At 45.7% G+C, this 22,500-nt stretch overlaps 1 protein-coding gene across 1 annotated transcript in view; it reads right to left on the minus strand.

Moving 5' to 3' along the window:
* LOC124043145 (gamma-aminobutyric acid type B receptor subunit 1-like) overlaps nucleotides 1-22,500 on the minus strand; it is a 438,637-nt gene that overhangs the window by 347,198 nt on the left and 68,939 nt on the right. Inside the window, exons 3-6 of the mRNA XM_046361378.1 lie at nucleotides 20,166-20,233; nucleotides 19,903-20,041; nucleotides 17,766-17,951; nucleotides 12,862-12,879 (exon numbers count right to left, since the gene is read on the minus strand). Of these exons, the coding sequence (XP_046217334.1) occupies nucleotides 12,862-12,879; nucleotides 17,766-17,951; nucleotides 19,903-20,041; nucleotides 20,166-20,233 (411 nt within the window). The remainder of the gene's footprint in view (nucleotides 1-12,861; nucleotides 12,880-17,765; nucleotides 17,952-19,902; nucleotides 20,042-20,165; nucleotides 20,234-22,500) is intronic.

Consider the following 22,500-nt stretch of genomic DNA (forward strand, 5'->3'; position numbering starts at 1 on the left):
TAGCAAGAGAAGTAGATACTAAACAAAAGTGAAATAAACATTACAAATTAACAGTAAATGTTACACGCACAAACGTTCCAAAAGAATAAAGAACATTTATATATACAGTGTTGTAATGATCTCACTGCATCTCTCTCTCTCTCTCTCTCTCTCTCACAGTTTCTCTCTCACTCTCTCTGATTCTCTCTCTCACAGTTTCTCTCACTCTCACAGTTTCTCTCACACAGTTTCTCTCTCGCATTTTCTCTCTCTCCCCCTCTCACACATTTTCTCTCTCTGTTTCTCTCAGTCTCAATATCTCTCTCTCTCTCTCTCTGTTTCTCCCTCTCAGTTTCTCTCTCACAGTTCTCTCTCACTCTCGCTGTTTCTCTCTCACACAGTTTCTCTCACTCTCACAGTTTCTCTCTCTCTCACAGTTTCTCTCTCTCTCACAGTTTCTCTCTCTCTCCCTCACTCTCTCTCACAGTTTCTCTCTCTCCCTCTCACACATTTTCTCTCTCGGTTTCTCAGTCTCACCATCTCTCTCTCTCTCTCTCTGTTTCTCTCTCTCACAGTTTCTCTCTTACTCTGTTTCTCTCGCTCACAGTTTCTCTCACACAGGTTCTCTCTCTCTCAGGTTCTCTCTCACAGGTTCTCTCTCACAGGTTCTCTCTCACAGGTTCTCTCTCTCACAGTTTCTCTCTTTCACAGTTTCTCTCACTCACTGCTTCTCTCTCCCTCCCTCCCTCTCTTTCACAGTTTCTCACTCTCACACAGTTGCTCTCCCTCCCTCTCTCTCACACAGTTTCTCTCTCACACAGTTTCCTCACACAGTTTCTCTCTCACACAGTTTCTCTCACTCTCACTGCTTCTCTCTCCCTCTCTCCCTATCTCTCACACTTTCTCTCTCACACAGTTTCTTTCCCTCCCTCTTTCTCACAGTTTCTCTCCCTCCATCTCTCACAGTTTCTCTCTCTCTCACTATATATCTCTCTCTCTCTTTCTCACAGTTTCTCTCCCTCCATCTCTCACAGTTTCTCTCTCTCTCACTATATATCTCTCTCTCTCTCTCTGTTTCTCTCACTCACAGTTTCTCTCTCACTCTCTCCGTTTCTCTCACTCACAGTTTCTCTCACTCTCACTGCTTCTCTCTTTCACAGTTTCTCTCTCACAGTTTCACTCACTCACTGCTTCTCTCTCCCTCCCTCTCTCTCTCACAGTTTCTCTCTCTCACACAGAGCGAAACTGTGTGAGAGTGAAAAAGAAACTGTGTGAGAGTGAAAAAGAAACTGTGTGAGAGTGAAAAAGAAACTGTGTGAGAGTGAAAAAGAAACTGTGTGAGAGTGAAAAAGAAACTGTGTGAGAGTGAGAAACTGTGTGAGAGAGAAACTGTGTGAGAGTGAGAAACTGTGTGAGAGTGAAAAAGAAACTGTGTGAGAGTGAAACTGTGTGAGAGAGAAACTGTGTGAGAGAGAGAAACTGTGTGAGAGAGAGAAACTGTGTGAGAGTGAGAAACTGTGTGAGAGTGAGAAACTGTGTGAGAGAGAGAAACTGTGTGAGAGAGAGAAACTGTGTGAGAGAGAGAAACTGTGTGAGAGAAACTGTGTGAGAGAGAGAAACTGTGTGAGAGTGAGAAACTGTGTGAGAGAGAGAAACTGTGTGAGAGAGAGAAACTGTGTGAGAGAGAGAAACTGTGTGAGAGAAACTGTGTGAGAGAGAGAAACTGTGTGAGAGTGAGAAACTGTGTGAGAGAGAGAAACTGTGTGAGAGAGAGAAACTGTGTGAGAGTGAGAAACTGTGTGAGAGTGAGAAACTGTGTGAGAGTGAGAAATTGTGTGAGAGTGAGAAACTGTGTGAGAGAGAGAACCTGTGTGAGAGTGAGAAACTGTGTGAGAGAGAGAAACTGTGTGAGAGTGAGAAACTGTGTGAGAGTGAGAAACTGTGTGAGAGTGAGAAACTGTGTGAGAGTGAGAAACTGTGTGAGAGAGAGAAACTGTGTGAGAGTGAAACTGTGTGAGAGTGAGAAACTGTGTGAGAGTGAAAAAGAAACTGTGTGAGAGTGAAACTGTGTGAGAGTGAGAAACTGTGTGAGAGAGAGAAACTGTGTGAGAGAGAGAAACTGTGTGAGAGTGAGAAACTGTGTGAGAGTGAGAAACTGTGTGAGAGAGAGAAACTGTGTGAGAGAGAGAAACTGTGTGAGAGAGAGAAACTGTGTGAGAGAAACTGTGTGAGAGAGAGAAACTGTGTGAGAGTGAGAAACTGTGTGAGAGAGAGAAACTGTGTGAGAGAGAGAAACTGTGTGAGAGAGAGAAACTGTGTGAGAGAAACTGTGTGAGAGAGAGAAACTGTGTGAGAGTGAGAAACTGTGTGAGAGAGAGAAACTGTGTGAGAGAGAGAAACTGAAAGAAACTGTGTGAGAGTGAGAAACTGTGTGAGAGTGAGAAATTGTGTGAGAGTGAGAAACTGTGTGAGAGAGAGAACCTGTGTGAGAGTGAGAAACTGTGTGAGAGAGAAACTGTGTGAGAGTGAGAAACTGTGTGAGAGTGAGAAACTGTGTGAGAGTGAGAAACTGTGTGAGAGTGAGAAACTGTGTGAGAGAGAGAAACTGTGAGAAACTGTGTGAGAAACTGTGTGAGAGTGAAAAGAAACTGTGTGAGAGAAAAAGAAACTGTGTGAGAGTGAAAAACTGTGTGAGAGTGAGAAACTGTGTGAGAGAGAGAAACTGTGTGAGAGAGAGAAACTGTGTGAGAGTGAGAAACTGTGTGAGAGTGAGAAACTGTGTGAGAGTGAGAAATTGTGTGAGAGTGAGAGAAAACTGTGTGAGAGTGAGAAACTGTGTGAGAGAGAGAAAACTGTGTGAGTGAGAAACTGTGTGAGAAGAAACTGTGTGAGAGTGAGAAACTGTGTGAGAGAGAAACTGTGTGAGAGTGAAACTGTGTGAGAGTGAGAAACTGTGTGAGAGTGAAAAAGAAACTGTGTGAGAGTGAAAAAGAAACTGTGTGAGAGTGAAAAAGAAACTGTGTGAGAGTGAGAAACTGTGTGAGAGAGAGAAACTGTGTGAGAGAGAGAAACTGTGTGAGAGTGAAAAATAAACTGTGTGAGAGTGAAAAAGAAACTGTGTGAGAGTGAAAAAGAAACTGTGTGAGAGAGAGAAACTGTGTGAGAGAGAGAAAGAAACTGTGTGAGAGTGAGAAACTGTGTGAGAGAGAGAAACTGTGTGAGAGAGAGAAACTGTGTGAGAGTGAAAAAGAAACTGTGTGAGAGTGAAAAAGAAACTGTGTGAGAGTGAAAAAGAAACTGTGTGAGAGTGAGAAACTGTGTGAGAGAGAGAAACTGTGTGAGAGAGAGAAACTGTGTGAGAGAGAGAAACTGTGTGAGAGTGAGAAACTGTGTGAGAGAGAGAAACTGTGTGAGAGAGAGAAACTGTGTGAGAAGAGAAACTGTGTGAGAGTGAGAAACTGTGTGAGAGAGAGAAACTGTGTGAGAGTGAGAAACTGTGTGAGAGAGAGAAACTGTGTGAGAGAGAGAAACTGTGTGAGAGAGAGAAACTGTGTGAGAGTGAGAAACTGTGTTAGAGTGAGAAACTGTGTGAGAGAGAGAAACTGTGTGAGAGTGAGAAACTGTGTGAGAGAGAGAAACTGTGTGAGAGAGAGAAACTGTGTGAGAGAGAGAAACTGTGTGAGAGAGAGAAACTGTGTGAGAGAGAAACTGTGTGAGAGTGAAACTGTGTGAGAGTGAGAAACTGTGTGAGAGAGAGAAACTGTGTGAGAGAGAGAAACTGTGTGAGAGAGAGAAACTGTGTGAGAGTGAGTCTCTCTCTCTCTCATATTTTAACACTGCCAGTCATTAATTTAGCTAACACTGTCTAGGGGGAGGACACTCAGAGTACATCCCAAATGGCACCCTACAGCCTATATAGAGCTCCACAAAGGGGATAGGGTGTCATTTGGGCCTCAGCCTGAGAGTGTATCCCAGGCCTTGACACCACTATGTGGTGCACAATCTGGGAGATAACGAACTCCATCGTCACCTTAGTAACGGTGTTCCTGTAAAACTCCATCCTCGAACAACGAACGGCAATACCACTGTATACACCATATATGTCTTTGGGGATAAAGAAGGAGTAACGGAAAGTGGCTCCCTAGTGGCGCGGAGGTCTAAGGCACTGCATCTCAAGTGCTACAGGCATCCCTACAGACACCCTGATTCAAATCCAGGCTGTATCACAACCAGCCGTGATTGGGAGTCCCACAGGGTGGCGCACAATTTGCCCAGCGTCGCCTGGGTAGGCCGTCATTGTAAATAATAATTTGTTCTTAACTGACTTGCCGAGTTAAATAAAGGTGTTCCTGAGGTCATACTGCCACCCAGTGTTTCACTATGTCTACATTATGATCCATTATCTCTCCTTCCTCCCAAAATGTACACTTGTTCACTTCCCTTCACTGATTTAGAAGGAAATGACTGGTATAAGGAATATGATGGAAACTCTCCTAGCCCGTGCCTCCACCAATCAAATGCTTTTAGATTTTGTGGGAAGTAGCACACACTTCAGGAGAAGGGATTTGGGATGCAGCCAATGTTGTACTATGACCACCAGGATACTATTTATCCAACACTGCCCCTGAGTGATGGCACCGCGGGTCACACTATCTCACTGTGACTTCTGTCAAGGTCGAGGCTGTGGGAACATGGACATTACATTACATAGACATTAAATGTCTCCTCTATTACGACAAAACGAAAGTGCAACCTCTAAATCCTCCCAGAGCCAGTCATTGTCTGTCCCTCCTACTCATGGCCTATGGTGGAGCATGCATAGGGGGGACATAGGGGGGGGGCATAGGGGGGACATTTTTGTTTTATGTTGCAGTGGCTGAGGCTAAAAGGCTGTTAGGAGTTTAAAGACCTCTGAGTTCAACAGAGGGAACGTTACATCTACAGGTAACTGCAAAAATAATGGAAACACTTGAGTGAATTGAGGAATGCAAATGTATATTAAAAGCAGGTGCTTCCACACAGGTGTGGTTCCTGAGTTAATTAAGCAGTTATTAACATCCTGTCATACTTAGGGTCATGCATAAAGATGCTGGGCAGGCCGTTATTTTGGCCCAATATTTCGGCTACCATGGCAACGCACCCATATGATGACAATGTTCCCATTCACTGGGTGCAAGTGGTCACTGGATGGTTTGATGAGCAGGAAAACGATGTAAACCACACGGCCGTCTCTGTTTTTCCTTTATTTTGTCAATGACCTGTATGATCTGGTTTCAACTTCTGGTTTATCCTGCCTCCCTGTGTTCCTCTCAGTACAGTACACTTCTGGTTTATCCTGCCTCCCTGTGTTCCTCTCAGTACAGTACACTTCTGGTTTATCCTGCCTCCCTGTGTTCCTCTCAGTACAGTACACTTCTGGTTTATGCTGCCTCCCTGTGTTCCTACTGTCACGGTGATCCTCCTCTTCATCTGAAGAGGAGAGGCGAGAAGGATTGGAGGACCAAAATGCAGCGTGGTATGTGTTTATCATTAATTTTAATAAAGAAAACACTGAAACACTATTCAAAAACAATAACCGAAATAACGACCGTGAAGCTAATGAGAACTGTACTGAAACAAGCAATCAACATAGACAATCACCCACAAACAAACAGTGCAACCCAGGCTACCTAAGTATGATTCTCAATCAGAGACGACTAATGACACCTGCCTCTGATTGAGAACCATACTAGGCCGAAACATAGAAATCCCCAAAATCATAGAAAATCAAACATAGACTGCCCACCGCAACTCACGCCCTGACCATACTAAATAATGAATACAAAACAAAGGAAATAAAGGTCAGAACATGACACATACATGCTCAGTACAGTACACTTCTGGTTTATCCTGCCTCCCTGTGTTCCTACATGCTCAGTACAGTACACTTCTGGTTTATCCTGCCTCCCTGTGTTCCTCTCAGTACAGTACACTTCTGGTTTATGCTGCCTCCCTGTGTTCCTCTCAGTACAGTACACTTCTGGTTTATCCTGCCTCCCTGTGTTCCTCTCAGTACAGTACACTTCTGGTTTATCCTGCCTCCCTGTGTTCCTACATGCTCAGTACAGTACACTTCTGGTTTATCCTGCCTCCCTGTGTTCCTCTCAGTACAGTACACTTCTGGTACCAAACATATTTGGTCTTGAGAAATCCAACGTCTCCACCGAGCGAAGAAGAGGTAATATTGCATTTTGGCAGAAAAGCTCCTTTTCAATATCTGGAAAAAGAAAATGTTGTAATCAAACATTCTTCATAACCTGTTTGCTTTAAGATAGTGACATGGAACTTAATAAATTAAGTTAAATTCATACATTTAGGATATCAATAGGACAAATGTGTATACTGATGTATTTAGGGATTTTTACAAATCTCTAAGCTACGTTTTAAGTGAGAAGTAGGGATGGGTCTGAAGCCCAAAAAGAAAGAAAGAATTCACATGAGCATCGCGATGCCTACTACACCCAATGCTATACCAAGGTTTTCCAACACACAGCTTTCACCTGCTAAAGTAGCTACAGTTGAAGTCGGTCGGAAGTTTACATACAACTTAGCCAAATACATTTAAACTCAGTTTTCACAATTCTTGACATTTAATCCTAGTAAAAAATCCCTGTCTTAGGTCATTTAGGATCACCACGTTCTTTTAAGAATGTGAAAAGTCCGAATAATAGTAGAGAGAATGATTTATTTCAGCTTTTATTCAATTCATCCCATTCCCAGTGGGTCAGAAGTTTACATACACTCAATTAGTATTTGGTAGCATTGCCTTCAAATTGTTTAACTTGGGTCAAACATTTCAGGTAGCCTTCCACAAGCTTCCCACAATAAGTTGGGTGAATTTTGGCCCATTCCTCCTGACAGAGCTGGTGTAACTGAGTCAGGTGTGTAGGCCTCCTTGCTCGCACACGCATTTTCAGTTCTGCCCACAAATGTTCCGTGGGATTGAGGTCAGGGCTTTGTGATGGCCACTCCAATACCTTGACTTTGTTGTCCTTAAGCCATTTTTCCACAACTTTGGAAGTATGCGTGGGGTCATTGTCCATTTGGAAGACCCATCTGCGACCAAGCTTTAACTTCCTGACTGATGTCTTGAGATGTTGCTTCAATATATCCACATAATTTTCTTTCCTCATGATGCCATCTATTTTGTGAAGAGCACCAGTCCCTCTTGCAGCAAAGCACCCCCACAACATGATGCTGCCACCCCCGTGCTTCACGGTTGGGACGGTGTTCTTCGGGTTGCAAGCCTCCCCCTTTTTCCTCCAAACATAACGATGGTCATTATGGCCAAACAGTTCTATTTTTGTTTCATCAGACCAGAGGACATTTCTCCAAAAAGTACGATCTTTGTCCCCATGTGCAGTTCCAAAACGTAGTCTGGCTTTTTTATGGCGATTTTGGAGCAGTGGCTTCTTCCTTGCTGAGCGGCCTTTCAGGTTATGTCGATATAGGACTTGTTTTACTGTGGATATAGATACTTTTGTACCTGTTTCCTCCAGCATCTTCACAAGGTCCTGCTGTTGTTCTGAGATTGAGTTGCACTTTTCGCACCAAAGTACGTCCATCTCTAGGAGACAGAACGCGTCTTATACTTGCGTACTATTGTTTGTACAGATGAACGTGGGACCTTCAGGCTTGTAGGCCTGTTGTAAGGCAGGTCCTCACCAGTCATCACCGGCAACAACGTCACCTATGGGCACAAACCCACCGTCAGGACTGGAAAAAGTGCTCTTCACTGACGAGTCGCGGTTTTGTCTCACCAGGGGCGATGGTCGGTAAGATTCCAGTTCACAGCAGGCGAGAGTGACACTGTGCTAGCTATCTAGCTATCTAGCTAGCAAGTAGGAGTCCAGTACACAGCTGGCAGGAGTGACACCGCTGCTAGCTATCTAGCTACCTAACTAGTAAGTAGGTGTCCAGTACACAGCAGGTGAAAGGCCTCGCGAGTGCCGCAGTGGTCGAAGGCACTGCATCCTAGTGCTAGCTGTGCCACTAGAGATTCTGGGTTTGAGTCCAGGCTCTATCGCAGCCGGCTGCGACCGGGAGGCCCATAGGGCGGCGCAGAATTGGCCCAGCGTCGTCCGGGTTAGGGGAGGGTTTGACCGGCAGGGATATCCTTGTCTCATCACTCACTAGTGACTCCTGTGGCGGGCCGGGCGCAGTGCATGCTGACATGGTCGCCAGGTGTACGGTGTTTCCTCCGATACATTGATGCGCTGGCTTCCGGGTTTAATGGGCATTGTGTCAAGAAGAAAGGCTTGGTTGGGCTGTGTTTCGGGGCACGCATGGCTCTCGACCTTCACCTCTCCCGAGTCTGTATGGGAGTTGCAGCGATGAGACAAGACTGTAACTACTACTACCAATTGGATACCACTAAATTATTGGAGAAAACGGAGTGAAAATACAAAAAAAGAAAAAAGAAATACACAGCAAGCGAGAGCGACACTGTGCTAGCTATCTAGCTAGTGAGTAGGAGTCCAGATCACAACAGGCGAGAGCGACACTGTGCTAGCTACCTAGCTAGTGAGTAGGAGTCCAGATCACAACAAGCGACAGCGACACTGTGCTAGCTACCTAGCTAGTGAGTAGGAGTCCAGATCACAACAAGCGAGAGCGACACTGTGCTAGCTATCTAGCTTCCTAGCTAGTAAGTAGGAGTCCAGTTCACAGCAGGCGGGAGCGAAAGATTCCCGATAAAACAATCACCTAATGATTGGAGGATTTATGTTACGCAAAAGTAGGGAGAGAGGCGAGCCCTTCTCAAATGAAGAGTAATCTGCGCTGCTCGGTCATGTTGTCAACAACATGGTGCATCGTGGTGCATCGTCCAGCATGGTGCATCGTCCAGCATGGTGCATCGTCCAGCATGGTGCATCGTCCAGCATGGTGCATCGTCCAGCATGGTGCATCGTGGTGCATCGTCCAGCATGGTGCATCGTCCAGCATGGTGCATCGTGGTGCATCGTCCATCGTGGTGCATCGTCCAGCATGGTGCATCATGGTGCATCGTCCAGCATTGTGCATCGTGGTGCATCGTCCAGCATGGTGCATCGTCCAGCATGGTGCATCGTGGTGCATCGTCCAGCATGGTGCATCGTGGTGCATCGTCCAGCATCGTCCAGCATGGTGCATCGTCCAGCATGGTGCATCATGGTGCATCGTCCAGCATGGTGCATCGTCCATCATGGTGCATCGTGGTGCATCGTCCATCATGGTGCATCGTGGTGCATCGTCCAGCATGGTGCATCGTGGTGCATCGTCCATCATGGTGCATCGTCCAGCATGGTGCATCGTCCAGCATCATCCAGCATGGTGCATCGTCCATCATGGTGCATCGTGGTGCATCGTCCATCATGGTGCATCGTGGTGCATCGTCCAGCATGGTGCATCGTGGTGCATCGTCCATCATGGTGCATCGTCCAGCATGGTGCATCGTCCAGCATGGTGCATCGTGGTGCATCGTCCATCATGGTGCATCGTGGTGCATCGTCCAGCATGGTGCATCGTGGTGCATCGTCCAGCATGGTGCATCGTCCAGCATGGTGCATCGTCCAGCATGGTGCATCGTCCAGCATGGTCCAGCATGGTGTATCATCCAGCATGGTGCATCGTCCAGCATGGTGCATCGTCCAGCATGGTGCATCGTGGTGCATCGTCCAGCATGGTGCATCGTCCAGCATGGTGCATCGTCCAGCATGGTGCATCGTGGTGCATCGTCCAGCATGGTGCATCGTCCAACATGGTGCATCGTCCAGCATGGTGCATCGTCCAGCATGGTGCATCGTGGTGCATCATCCATCATGGTGCATCGTGGTGCATCGTCCAGCATTGTGCATCGTGGTGCATCGTCCAGCATGGTGCATCGTCCAGCATGGTGCATCGTGGTGCATCGTCCAGCATGGTGCATCGTGGTGCATCGTGGTGCATCGTCCAGCATGGTGCATCGTCCAGCATGGTGCATCATGGTGCATCGTCCAGCATGGTGCATCGTCCATCATGGTGCATCGTGGTGCATCGTCCATCATGGTGCATCGTGGTGCATCGTCCAGCATGGTGCATCGTCCAGCATGGTGCATCGTCCAGCATGGTGTATCGTCCAGCATGGTGCATCGTCCAGCATGGTCCAGCATGGTGTATCGTCCAGCATGGTTCATCGTCCAGCATGGTGCATCGTCCAGCATGGTGCATCGTCCAGCATGGTGCATCGTGGTGCATCGTCCAGCATGGTGCATCGTCCAGCATGGTGCATCGTCCAGCATGGTGCATCGTGGTGCATCGTCCAGCATGGTGCATCGTCCAGCATGGTGCATCGTCCAGCATGGTGCATCATCCAGCATGGTGCATCGTGGTGCATCGTCCAGCATGGTGCATCGTCCAGCATGGTGCATCGTCCAGCATGGTGCATCGTCCAGCATGGTGCATCATGGTGCATCGTCCAGAAACATCTTTTCCATGAAAATAAATGTTTGAAGATTCTAATTAGTTGGGAAGGTAGATAAAGCCTTTTTTTATCAAAAACAATCACTTTTGCATGTTTAGTTTATTAATTCGACCATTTAAAAAAAACAGACTCGCATAAAACTTTTAAAAAGCCAGAAATACACATCGACGAGGACAAAGCACAATAAATTCCGGGACTTATTTCCATCGAGACAAAATGGCTGGGCAAGATCCAACAAGGTTGAACACAGGATGACAGCGAGATAATAAAACATAAAAATCAAAGAAGAAGAACATCTATCTAATCGTAGGGGGCATTCAAATGGACATAGAAGACATCAAACAGTTTTTTTAACTTCCTTTTTAAAGCTGCCCAGAGAGGACGTCATTTTTAGGCTCCAGTATACAAGAAAGTACCTTTCCCAGCATTACTCCTGAACATGTATAAGCACACAATAGCAACAGCTGATCTGGTGCTGTGATTATGTGCATCCCTAACATGGGGGAAGTAAATCAATTAGATATCTGGGCGTAGAACCATAAATACTCCTGTAAATCAAACCCAGTCTAATCTGGGACACCCTAGTGTAACGATATGGGTGTAGTGTGTGTGAATTCAGGCGCAGGAAACAGAGAGTTCACGGTAGTGCTCTTTAATGTACACACGGTGAACATAGGCCACCCCACGTAACATTGGGCGCTCACAAAAACAAATGCCCCAAACACGGGGACTAAAACAGTCCGGCAACACCCACGAACAGGAACAAACACGGGGACTAAAACAGTCCGGCAACACCCACGAACAGGAACAAACACGGGACTAAAACAGTCCGGCAACACCCACGAACAGGAACAAACACGGGGACTAAAACAGTCCGGCAACACCCACGAACAGGAACAAACACGGGGACTAAAACAGTCCGGCAACACCCACGAACAGGAACAAACACTGGGACTAAAACAGTCCGGCAACACCCACGAACAGGAACAAACACGGGGACTAAAACAGTCCGGCAACACCCAACAGAACAGGAACAAACACAGGGACTAAAACAGTCCGGCAACACCCACGAACAGGAACAAACACTGGGACTAAAACAGTCCGGCAACACCCACGAACAGGAACAAACACAGGGACTAAAACAGTCCGGCAACACCCACGAACAGGAACAAACACTGGGACTAAAACAGTCCGGCAACACCCACGAACATGAACAAACATGGGGACTAAAACAGTCCGGCAACACCCACGAACATGAACAAACACGGGGACTAAAACAGTCCGGCAACACCCACGAACATGAACAAACATGGGGACTAAAACAGTCCGGCAACACCCACGAACATGAACAAACACGGGGACTAAAACAGTCCGGCAACACCCACGAACAGGAACAAACATGGGGACTAAAACAGTCCGGCAACACCCACGAACATGAACAAACATGGGGACTAAAACAGTCCGGCAACACCCACGAACATGAACAAACATGGGGACTAAAACAGTCCGGCAACACCCACGAACATGAACAAACATGGGGACTAAAACAGTCCGGCAACACCCACGAACATGAACAAACATGGGACTAAAACAGTCCGGCAACACCCACGAACATGAACAAACACGTTCGTCTCAAATGTCACACAAACAATCCCGCACAAAGAACAGGCTAAATAAATAATGAGACTACCTGGATAAATAAAGGCTAAATAAATAATGAGACTACCTGGATAAATAAAGGCTAAATAAATAATGAGACTACCTGGATAAATAAAGGCTAAATAAATAATGAGACTACCTGGATAAATAAAGGCTAAATAAATAATGAGACTACCTGGACAAATAAAGGCTAAATAAATAGACTACCTGGATAAATAAAGTAAGTAAATAAATATAGAGTCTATATTTTTCTTAATCACATGCAATCAAGAGTATGACGTTATTGTGACGTTAAACCCAGATGTATTTCCAGTGCAACACTGCCATCATGTGCAGGATTGACAAAGCGATCAATTGATCAGATAATAGAAATCGGCAGCTTCTACAAAAAAGTTAGACTCACGAGCCTCCGAACCACGCAAGCTTACATGAATGGTTCGCTGCCCGGATATCAACCATTCGTGTAAGCTCGCGGGATCAGGCGGCTCGAGAGGCTACAGAAAGAAACGTCACACTTCATTTGATTAGTCCCATTTAGCAGATCTACACATGGTCAAACTATCAACAAACGTATCTGTTCATAAGCAACTGCTTGCTCGTGTTGCTTCCCTTCGCTAGATTCCCTTTAGACGTACCGAAACACAGCGCTAAATGGAAAAAAACTACATGGAAAAACTACACGGATAGCAATGAACTAAAAATCAATACGATCTTCCAGGAGACATGTTGGGAAATGGTCTTACCTGTGTAATGTCTGTCATCTTCAACATGGACACACGGTGGAAGAACCAAACAGAGAATTGTGTTAGTTTCAATACACACAATACATACTGGATTTAGAGCTACTTTATATCTTACTGTAAACAGAGCCATACATTAACAGAGCCATACACTATTAGAGCCATACACTATTAGAGCCATACACTATTAGAGCCATACACTATTAGAGCCATACACTAACAGAGCCGTAGACTAACAGAGCCGTACACTAACAGAGTCATACACTTTTAGAGCCATACACTATTAGAGCCATACACTATTAGAGGCATACACTATTAGAGCCATACACTAACAGAGCCATACACTAACAGAGCCATACACTAAAAGAGCCATAGACTAACACAGCCATAGACTAACACAGCCATAGACTAACAGAGCCGTACACTAACAGAGCCATACACTAACAGAGCCATACACTAAAGAGCCATACACTAAAAGAGCCATACACTAACAGAGCCATACACTAACAGAGCCATAGACTAACAGAGCCATAGAATAACAGAGCCATAGACTAACAGAGCCATAGACTAACAGAGCCGTACACTAACAGAGCCGTACACTAACAGAGTCGTACACTATTAGAGTCATACACTATTAGAGTCATACACTAACAGAGCCATAGACTAACACAGCCATAGACTAACACAGCCGTACACTAACAGAGCCGTACACTAACAGAGCCATACACTAACAGAGCCATACACTAAAAGAGCCATAGACTAACACAGCCATACACTAACAGAGCCATACACTAACAAAGCCATAGACTAACAGAGCCATAGACTAACAGAGCCATAGACTAACAGAGCATAGACTAACAGAGCCGTACACTAACAGAGCCGTACACTAACAGAGCCGTACACTAACAGAGCCAAACACTATTAGAGCCATACACTATTAGAGCCATACACTATTAGAACCGTACACTATTAGAGCCGTACACTAACAGAGCCGTACACTAACAGAGCCGTACGCTAACAGAGCCGTACGCTAACAGAGCCGTACGCTAACAGAGCCATAACAGAGCCGAGCCATACGCTAACAGAGCCATAGACTACGCTAACAGAGCCATACGCTAACAGAGCCATACGCTAACAGAGCCATAACAGAGCCGTACACTATCAGAGCCGTAAACTAACAGACAGAGCCATAGACTAACAGAGCCATACACTAACAGAGCCATAGACTAACAGAGCCATAGACTAACAGAGCCATACACTAACAGAGCCATAGACTAACAGAGCCATACACTAACAGAGCCGTACACTAACAGAGCCGTACACTATCAGAGCCGTAAACTAACAGAGCCGTACACTAACAGAGCCATACACTAACAGAGCCGTACACTAACAGAGCCATACACTAACAGAGCCATACACTATTAGAGCCATACACTATTAGAGCCATACACTAACAGAGCCATACACTAACAGAGCCATACACTAACAGAGCCATACACTAACAGAGCCATACACTAACAGAGCCGTAGACTAACAGAGCCACTAACAGAGCCATACACTAACAAGCCATACACTAACAGAGCCATAGACTAACAGAGCCAGCCATAGACCGTAACACAGAGCCAGAGCCGTACACTAACAGAGCCATACACTAACAGAGCCATACACTAACAACAGAGCCATACACTAACAGAGCCATACACTAAAAGAGCCATACACTATTAGAGCCATAACAGAGCCATACACTAACAGAGCCATACACTAACAGAGCCGTACACTAACAGAGCCGTACACTAACAGAGCCATACACTAACAGAGCCATACACTAACAGAGCCATACACTAACAGAGCCATACACTAACAGAGCCATAGACTAACAGAGCCATAGAGCCTAACACAGCCATAGACTACACTAACAGAGCCATAACTAACAGAGCCATAGACTAGCCGTACACTAACAGAGCCGTACACTAACAGAGCCATACACTAACAGAGCCATACACTAACAGAGCCATAGACTAACAGAGCCATAGACTAACAGAGCCATACACTAACAGAGCCATACACTAACAGAGCCATACACTAAAAGAGCCATAGACTAACAGAGCCATAGACTAACAGAGCCATACACTAACAGAGCCATAGACTAACAGAGCCGTACACTAACAGAGCCGTACACTAACAGAGACATACACTATTAGAGCCATACACTATTAGAGCCATACACTATCAGAGCCGTACACTAACAGAGCCATACACTATTAGAGCCATACACTATTAGAGCCATACACTATTAGAGCCATACACTATTAGAGCCATACACTATTAGAGCCATACACTATTAGAGCCATACACTATTAGAGCCATACACTAAGAGCCATACACTAACAGAGCCATAGACTAACAGAGCCATAGAATAACAGAGCCAGAATAACAGAGCATAGACTAACAGAGCCATAGACTAACAGAGCCATAGACTAACAGAGCCATAGACTAACAGAGCCATAGACTAACAGAGCATAGACTAACAGAGCCATAGACTAACAGAGCCGTACACTAACAGAGCCGTACACTAACAGAGCCGTACACTAACAGAGCCATACTAACAGAGCCATAACAGAGCCTAACACTAACAGAGCCTAACACTAACAGAGCCATACACTATTAGAGCCATACACTATTAGAGCCATACACTATTAGAGCCATACACTATTAGAGCCGTACACTAACAGAGCCGTACACTATTAGAGCCATACACTATTAGAGCCATACACTATTAGAGCCATACACTATTAGAGCCATACACTAACAGAGCCGTAGACTAACAGAGACATACACTAACAGAGACATACACTAACAGAGCCATACACTAACAGAGCCATACACTAACAGAGACATACACTAACAGAGACCTACACTAACAGAGCAATAAACTATTAGAGACATACACTAACAGAGACATACACTAACAGAGCAATACACTAACAGAGACCTACACTAACAGAGCCATACACTAACAGAGACATACACTAACAGAGACCTACACTAACAGAGCAATAAACTATTAGAGCCGTACACTAACAGAGACATACACTAACAGAGCCATACACTAACAGAGCCATACACTAACAGAGCCATACACTAACAGAGCAATAAACTATTAGAGCCGTACACTAACACACCATAACAACAGAGAGCAAACACAGCCATACATACACTAACAGAGCACTATAACTACTAACAGAGCATACACTAACAGAGCTATACACTAACAGAGCCATACACTAACAGAGCCATACACTAACAGAGCCGTAGACTAACAGAGCATACACTAACAGAGCCATACACTAACAGAGCCATACACTAACAGAGCCACTAACACAATAAACTATAGAGACATACACTAACAGAGACATACACTAACAGAGAGCCAGAGACCTACTACAGAGCAATAAACAGAGCCATACACTAACAGAGACCTACACTAACAGAGAGCCGTACACTAACAGAGCCATACACTAACAGAGCAATAAACTATTAGAGCAGAGCCGTACACTAACAGAGCCATACACTAACAGAGCCATACACTAACAGAGCCATACACTAACAGAGCCATACACTAACAGAGCCATACACTAACAGAGCCATACACTAACAGAGCTGTACACTAACAGAGCTGTACACTAACAGAGCCATACACCAACAGAGCCATAGACTAACAGAACCATACACTAACAGAGCCATACACTAACAGAGCTGTACACTAACAGAGCTGTACACTAACAGAGCCATACACTAACAGAGCTGTACACTAACAGAGCTGTACACTAACAGAGCCATACACCAACAGAGCCATAGACTAACAGAACCATACACTAACAGAGCCATACACTAACAGAGCCGTACACTAACAGAGCTGTACACTAACAGAGCCATACACCAACAGAGCCATAGACTAACAGAACCATACACTAACAGAGCCGTACACTAACAGAGCCATACACTAACAGAGCCATACACTAACAGACCCATACACTAACAGAGCCGTACACTAACAGAGCCATACACTAACAGAGCCATACACTAACAGACCCATACACTAACAGAGCCATACACTAACAGAACCATAGACTAACAGAGCAGTACACTATTCGAGCCATAGAAAAAAGAGCCATACAAGAACAGAGTCATACACTAACAGAGTCATACACTAACAGAGTCATACACTAACAGAGCCATACACTGACAGAGCCATACACTAACAGAGCCATAGACTAACAGAGCCATAGACTAACAGAGCCATACACTGACAGAGCCATACACTAACAGAGCCATACACTAACAGAGCCATAGACTAACAGAGCCATAGACTAACAGAGCCATAGACTAACACAGCCATAGACTAACAGAGCCATAGACTATTAGAGCCATAGACTAACAGAGCCATAGACTAACAGAGCCATAGACCAACAGAGCCATACACTAACAGAGCCATAGACTATTAGAGCCATAGAAAAACAGAGCCATACACTAACAGACTCATAGACTAACACAGCCATAGACTAACACAGCCATAGACAAACACAGCCATAGACAAACACAGCCATAGACAAACACAGCCATAGACAAACACAGCCATAGACTAACACAGCCATAGACTAACACAGCCATAGATTAACACAGCCATAGACTAACACAGCCATAGACTAACACAGCCATAGACTAACAGAGCCATACACTAACACAGCCATACACTAACAGAGCCATAGACTAACAGAGACATACACTAACAGAGCTATAGACTAGCAGAACAAATCCAAAATTGGTTCTGGTAAAAATGTACATCAGGTAGTCCTAAGATCCACTTTTTGATCAAAGCACTATTTCGCTTCAGTATCTTTACTCACAGTGGCATACGGGTTTGGGAGAGTCCCACTTGCCCAGCTTGTTGCAGTGTGTTGCGTTCCTGCCGACCAGGATGAATCCTGGCAGACAGCTGTACTGCAGTACCGTCCCCTCCACCGGGGGCCCCAGGGGCCACTGGGATACGCGCCCGTTCTCCAGAGACGTCCACACCCGCGGGCACTGTAGTACTAGGGGATGGAAGGATAGATTAGGGTTGGAGAGGTTATGGGTGAGAGGGAGGAAGGGAGGGTTGACGGAGGGATGGAAGGGGGTGTCAGGGTTAGAGGGGGTATGGGTGAGATGGAAGGAAGGAGGGAGGGAGGGAGGTAGGATTGAGGTGGTTGGGAGGCAGGAGAAAATGTATTCCTCAGGTTTTAGGTTCTAATATGCTTCCATAATGTTACTGTATCGACAGGGGTTATAGAGAGTCGACAGGGGAGAGTCGACAGGGGTTATAGAGAGTCGACAGGGGTTATAGAGAGTCGACAGGGGTTACAGAGTCGACAGGGGTTGTAGAGAGTCAACAGGGGTTATAGAGAGTCGACAGGGGTTACAGAGTCGACAGGGGTTACAGAGTCGACAGGGGTTATAGAGAGTCGACAGGGGTTATAGAGAGTCGACAGGGGTTATAGAGAGTCGACAGGGGTTATAGAGAGTCGACAGGGGTTATAGAGAGTCGACAGGGGTTACAGAGTCGACAGGGGTTGTAGAGAGTCAACAGGGGTTATAGAGAGTCGACAGGGGTTACAGAGTCGATAGGGGTTACAGAGTCGACAGGGGTTATAGAGAGTCGACAGGGGTTATAGAGAGTCGACAGGGGTTATAGAGAGTCGACAGGGGTTATAGAGAGTCGACAGGGGTTATAGAGAGTCAACAGGGGTTACAGAGTCGACAGGGGTTATAGAGAGTCGACAGGGGTTACAGAGTCGACAGGGGTTATAGAGAGTCGACAGGGGTTACAGAGAGTCGACAGGGGTTATAGAGAGTCGACAGGGGTTAGAGAGTCGACAGGGGTTATAGAGAGTCGACAGGGGTTGTAGAGAGTCGACAGGGGTTATAGAGAGTCGACAGGGGTTACAGAGAGTCGACAGGGGTTACAGAGAGTCGACAGGGGTTATAGAGAGTCGACAGGGGTTATAGAGAGTCGACAGGGGTTATTGAGAGTCGACAGGGGTTATTGAGAGTCGACAGGGGTTACAGAGTCGACAGGGGTTATAGAGAGTCGACAGGGGTTATAGAGAGTCGACAGGGGTTGTAGAGAGTCGACAGGGGTTATAGAGAGTCGACAGGGGTTGTAGAGAGTCGGCAGGGGTTGTAGAGAGTCGGCAGGGGTTATAGAGAGTCGACAGGGGTTATAGAGAGTCGACATGGGGTTATAGAGAGTCGACAGGGGTTATAGAGAGTCGACAGGGGTTATAGAGAGTCGACATGGGGTTATAGAGAGTCGACAGGGGTTATAGAGAGTCGACAGGGGTTATAGAGAGTCGACAGGGGTTATAGAGTCGACAGGGGTTATAGAGAGTCGACAGGGGTTATAGAGAGTCGACAGGGGTTATAGAGAGTCGACAGGGGTTATAGAGAGTCGACAGGGGTTATAGAGAGTCGACAGGGGTTATAGAGAGTCGACAAGGGTTATAGAGAGTCGACAGGGGTTATAGAGAGTCGACAGGGGTTATAGAGAGTCGACAGGGGTTATAGAGAGTCGACAGGGGTTATAGAGAGTCGACAGGGGTTATAGAGAGTCGACAGGGGTTATAGAGAGTCGACAGGGGTTATAGAGACGTACCATCGTTGCCATGAAAAAGTTGCATGCTTTCAGTGGATAGCAGTCGAGTATGTGAATGGATGTTAGAGGGCCTTACCTCGTTCTAAAAGGAGTAGACCCCCTGTTTTGAAGGGGCTGAAAGTAGACGCATGATGGAGAAAGACGGGTCGAAGCAGAAAGAGATGGAGAGTTTATGAGTAACCTTGACTAAGACTGGACTTTCGTTAGCTGCCCAATGGAATGCCTAGACTTTAGCTCTGTGGGCTAACACAGTCTTGTGGTGCACAGGACACCCAGTCCGTCACACGTGGAAGCAAATATATGGATATATGGTCAGTTACGGATTAGTGTATTAGAGTAGAAGAGATACTCACAACATTTGCTGCGCTGAGTGAGGTCAGTCCAGGTACCGTTGGGTAGACACTTCCTAACATTGGGACCTACGATCACTCTGTTCCCTCTGCAGATGTACTCAATCTCATAGTCCAGAGGTAGCACATGTACACTGCGGATCTGGATACACACACACACACAGACACAAACACACACAACGTGAGATAGGGAGATGTACCTGTTGAATAATTGTCATGTACATTTGTTACAATCTAGTACAATACATAAACCTGCGTCCCCCTACCTGCTCTTGGGTCAGTCCTCTGTACCTTATCCCTCCATCTCTGGGAGGCCGGATTATAGCACAGCCTCCTGGGAACGAGAGGAGAGACACACCGTCAGATAAACAAGAAATGACCAGGACATGATGAGAGCCAACCAGTCAGCCAGCCATCCAGCTAAACAGTCAACTAGCCAGCCAGTCAACCAGACAAACAGTCAACTAGCCAGCCAGTCAACCAGCCAACCAATCAACCAACCAACCAACCAGTCAGCCAGCCAGCCAAACAGTCAGCCAGCCAACCAGCCAGCCAGTCAACCAGCCAAACACTCAACTAGCCAACCAGTCAACCAGCCAGTCAGCCAGCCAGCCAGTCAGCCAACCATGTCCTCTGGCTTAGTCTCAAATGGCTCTCCATTCCCTTTATAGTGCACTACTTTTGACTAGGGTCCATAGAGCTCTGATCAAATGTAGTGCACTATGGAAATAGGGTGCCATTTTGGGATGCAACCTTTCTGTCAGATCTCTCTGTATCTGTTCGTCTGTTAGCCTTTTCTGCCTGTAAACACTGTCAGTACCTGCCCGTGGCCACTAGATGCAGCTCTATACCTACTGACTACTTATCAGACCTCAATCTTTTCATGATCTCCTCGCCTCTTTTTCAACTGTATTGGAGGAGGAGATTCAAAGTCCCTCCCCTTGTGACCTTCTCCAATGGGTTTTGAGAAGGAGGAGCGTTACCTGGAGCATTAGTCACGAAGTCCAGCCTCAGCCGCTTCTCCATGTACTACCCATGTCAACCTGTGCCTTCTGAAACATGGCCTCCAGTTTATCAACCACTTCTCCATGTTGAGTAGTTTACATTCTGTCTTCTTCTCCAAGCACCCAAACTCACTGTCACTTGAACATGAAGTCAAACGCCCACAGCAGCACCTAGATATTCTGTCAGACCTGGACCCTGACAGTAAATCTCAGTAAAACAACAACAATGGTGTTCCAAAAAAGGTCCGGTTGCCGTGGCCACAAATGCAAATTCTATCGAGAACCGTTGCCCTAGAGCACACAAAAAAACTATACAAACCTCGGCCTAAACATCAGCGCAACAGGTAACTTCCACAAAGCTGTGAACGATCTGAGAGACAAGGCAAGAAGGGCATTCCATGCCATCAAAAGGAACATAAAATTTGACATACCAATTAGGATCTGGCTAAAAATACTTGAATCAGTTACAAAACCCATTGCCCTTTATGGTTGTGAGGTCTGGGGTTAGCTCACCAACCAATAATTCAGAAAATGGGACAAACACCCAATTGAGACTCCGCATGCAGAATTCTGCAAAACATATCCTCCATGTACAACATAAAACACCAAATAATGTAGAGCAGAATTACTTGTAACACAGGCTGTCCAATGTTCAAAACATTGCATTGTGCATTCGTATCTTTAAAGACACCTTGCACTTGCAGAATCATTGGTTCAAATAACTAATTTATCATGAAAAACCATAAGAACATTCATTTAGATCACCCACACACAAGAGACCGATAGTTTCACTGTGTAAGTTGTTCGTTCATTCATTAAATATTGTAGTAAAAAATATGTGATACAGGTTTCATTATGAACAATACAGACACAGTGGAATCATTCTTTGAATCAAAGCAAAAATAATTAGCTACAAATTTTTTTTTTTAATACAGTAAAACATCAACTGCAGTGTTCCTCACCTGGCTTACTGTAAAACATCACTGCAGTGTTCCTCACCTGGCTTACTGTGAAACATCAACTGCAGTGTTCCTCACCTGGCTTACTGTAAAACATCACTGCAGTGTTCCTCACCTGGCTTACTGTAAAACATCACTGCAGTGTTCCTCACCTGGCTTACTGTAAAACATCACTGCAGTGTTCCTCACCTGGCTTACTGTAAAACATCACTGCAGTGTTCCTCACCTGGCTTACTGTAAAACATCACTGCAGTGTTCCTCACATGGCTTACTGTAAAACATCAACTGCAGTGTTCCTCACCTGGCTTACTGTAAAACATCACTGCAGTGTTCCTCACCTGGCTTACTGTAAAACATCACTGCAGTGTTCCTCACCTGGCTTACTGTAAAACATCACTGCAGTGTTCCTCACCTGGCTTACTGTAAAACATCAACTGCAGTGTTCCTCACCTGGCTTACTGTAAAACATCAACTGCAGTGTTCCTCACCTGGCTTACTGTAAAACATCAACTGCAGTGTTCCTCACCTGGCTTACTGTACAACATCAACTGCAGTGTTCCTCACCTGGCTTACTGTAAAACATCACTGCAGTGTTCCTCACCTGGCTTACTGTAAAACATCACTGCAGTGTTCCTCAC

Source organism: Oncorhynchus gorbuscha, linkage group LG09 (assembly GCF_021184085.1).
Source record: "Oncorhynchus gorbuscha isolate QuinsamMale2020 ecotype Even-year linkage group LG09, OgorEven_v1.0, whole genome shotgun sequence".
Classification (NCBI taxonomy): domain Eukaryota; kingdom Metazoa; phylum Chordata; class Actinopteri; order Salmoniformes; family Salmonidae; genus Oncorhynchus; species Oncorhynchus gorbuscha.